Below are 1,997 nucleotides of genomic sequence, written 5' to 3' on the forward strand. Positions count from 1 at the left end.
TTTTCCTATTTGGAAACAGTCTGTTGTTCCATGTCCAGTTCTAACTATTGCTTCTTGACCTGCATACAGATTTCTTAGGAGGCAGGTCAGGTGGTCTGGTATTCTCATCTCTTTAAGAATTTTCCACAGTTTATTGTGATTGATGCACTCAAAGGCTTTGGCATAGTCAAGAAAGCAGAAGTAGATGTTTTTCTGGAACTCTCTTGCTTTCTCGATGATCCAGTGGTTGTTGGCAATATGATCTCTGGTTCCTCTGCCTTTTCTAAATCCAGCTTGAACATTTGGAAGTTCACAGTTCACATACTCTTGAAGCCTGGCTTGGAGAATTTTGAGCATTACTTTACTAGCGTGTGAGATGAGTGCAATTGTGCGGTAGTTTGAGTATTGTTTGGCATTGCCTTTCTTTGGGATTGGAATGAAAACTGACCTTTTCCAGTCCTGTGGCCACTGTTGAGTTTACCAAATTTGCTGGCATATTGAGTGCAGCACTTTCACAGCATCATCTTTTAGGATTTGAAATAGCTCAACTGGAATTCCATCACCTCCATATGGAAATAACATACTGTTTATCTGTTAGTGGTGGGACTGTAGGAGACTTTGATTTCTTTTTGCTCTTATTTTCTTCTTTAGTTGTCTGTCCCTTCCAGTGACCATCTATTACTTGAGTAATAATCATAGTAGAAACAAAAGGTCCTGGATCTAGAGTGCTTTTTGCAGCAGATAACGGCTCGGGGGGAGGGGAATGGGCCCCATTGGCTATTTCAGATCTTTGTCCCTGTTGAGCGTGAGCCCGATCCACTCATAGGGCCTGGACAGCCCCAGTGCCTGTGTCTGCACTCGAAGCAGGCAGGGGCCTCCTGGGACATGGGGTGTCACGTCCCCGCATGGCGCCCCTCATACGATCAGGACTGGGGTTGGCTGAGGCCATTGAGGCCTGCCTGTTTCCTCAGAACTCCTCAGGAGCATTTTACTAGTGAGGATTTATTGTTCCATTAATGCTGCTTATCTCAAGAGCCAGGGATTTTGCCACTTGGACTAGTGGCAGCTCGTGTTTGAAGTGCCTGGCTAAAAGCTTCCCTGGGTTTCTGTGTTTACCCATTTTGTTTGGGACTATGGTGATGATGACGGAGTCCGTTGTTCCACGGCCCCCAGGAAGTGGGAGGGATCCATTATTGTTGTTGTTGTTTAGTCACTCAGTTGTGTCCGACTCTTTGCAACCCCGTGGACCGCAGCACACCGGGCTCCCCTGTCCTTCACCATCTTCCAGAGCTTGCTCACACTCATGTCCATGGAGTTGGTGATGCCATCCAACCATCTCATCCCCTGTTGTCCCCTTTTCCTCCTCAATCTTTCCCAGCATCAGAGTCTTTTCTAATGAGTTGGCTCTATGCAAAAGGTGGCCAAAGTATTGGAGCTTAAGCTTTAGCATGGTGATGATTGTGGAGTCCATTGTACTGAGGCCCCCAGAAAGTGGGGAGATCCCTTGAGTCCCCTAAAATTGAATGCAGTGGACCTGTCTGTTTTTCCTTCCTGTAATCCACTGGTAGGGCCATGATAGGTGTCTCTCGAGACTGGCTCAGATATTTGTTTGTGAATGAAGCGCCCCCAGCAACCTAAGTTTCAGGCCGTCGGTTCTCAGCTCTGAGCCTGGGCGTTGGGGCTGAGATGGGCCTCTCTCCCGGCAGGCACCGGAATCGGGGGAAGCTCAGCGACCTGGTGGCTGAGCACCTGGACCACCTGCACTATCTCAATGACATCCTCATCATCAACTGCGAGTTCCTCAACGACGTGCTCACGGACCACCTGCTCAACAGGCTCTTCCTGCCGCTCTACGTGTACTCACTGGAGAACCAGGACAAGGTGAGCCCGGCCGGGGGCGTCTGCAGGCGGGGGGAGCAGCCACCCCACGGGGACAGGGCTCTGCAGGGACCGCGGCTGGAGCCTGAGGGACAGTCCTTTCCTTCCCTTCTTTCCTGAGAAGAGGGGTGAGGGAGAGG

The 1,997-nt window shown here is 50.0% G+C and overlaps 1 protein-coding gene across 2 annotated transcripts in view; it reads left to right on the forward strand.

The window, feature by feature from the left end:
• Positions 1 to 1,997, forward strand: part of CLEC16A (C-type lectin domain family 16, member A) — a 229,142-nt gene that overhangs the window by 39,698 nt on the left and 187,447 nt on the right. For both annotated transcript variants that reach the window (XM_010850663.1, XM_010850664.1), the window contains exon 7: positions 1,686 to 1,860. In XM_010850663.1, coding sequence (XP_010848965.1) covers positions 1,686 to 1,860 — 175 coding nt within the window. The remainder of the gene's footprint in view (positions 1 to 1,685; positions 1,861 to 1,997) is intronic.

This window comes from Bison bison, unplaced genomic scaffold, assembly GCF_000754665.1.
Source record: "Bison bison bison isolate TAMUID 2011002044 unplaced genomic scaffold, Bison_UMD1.0 scf7180017864293, whole genome shotgun sequence".
In the NCBI taxonomy this organism is placed as follows: domain Eukaryota; kingdom Metazoa; phylum Chordata; class Mammalia; order Artiodactyla; family Bovidae; genus Bison; species Bison bison.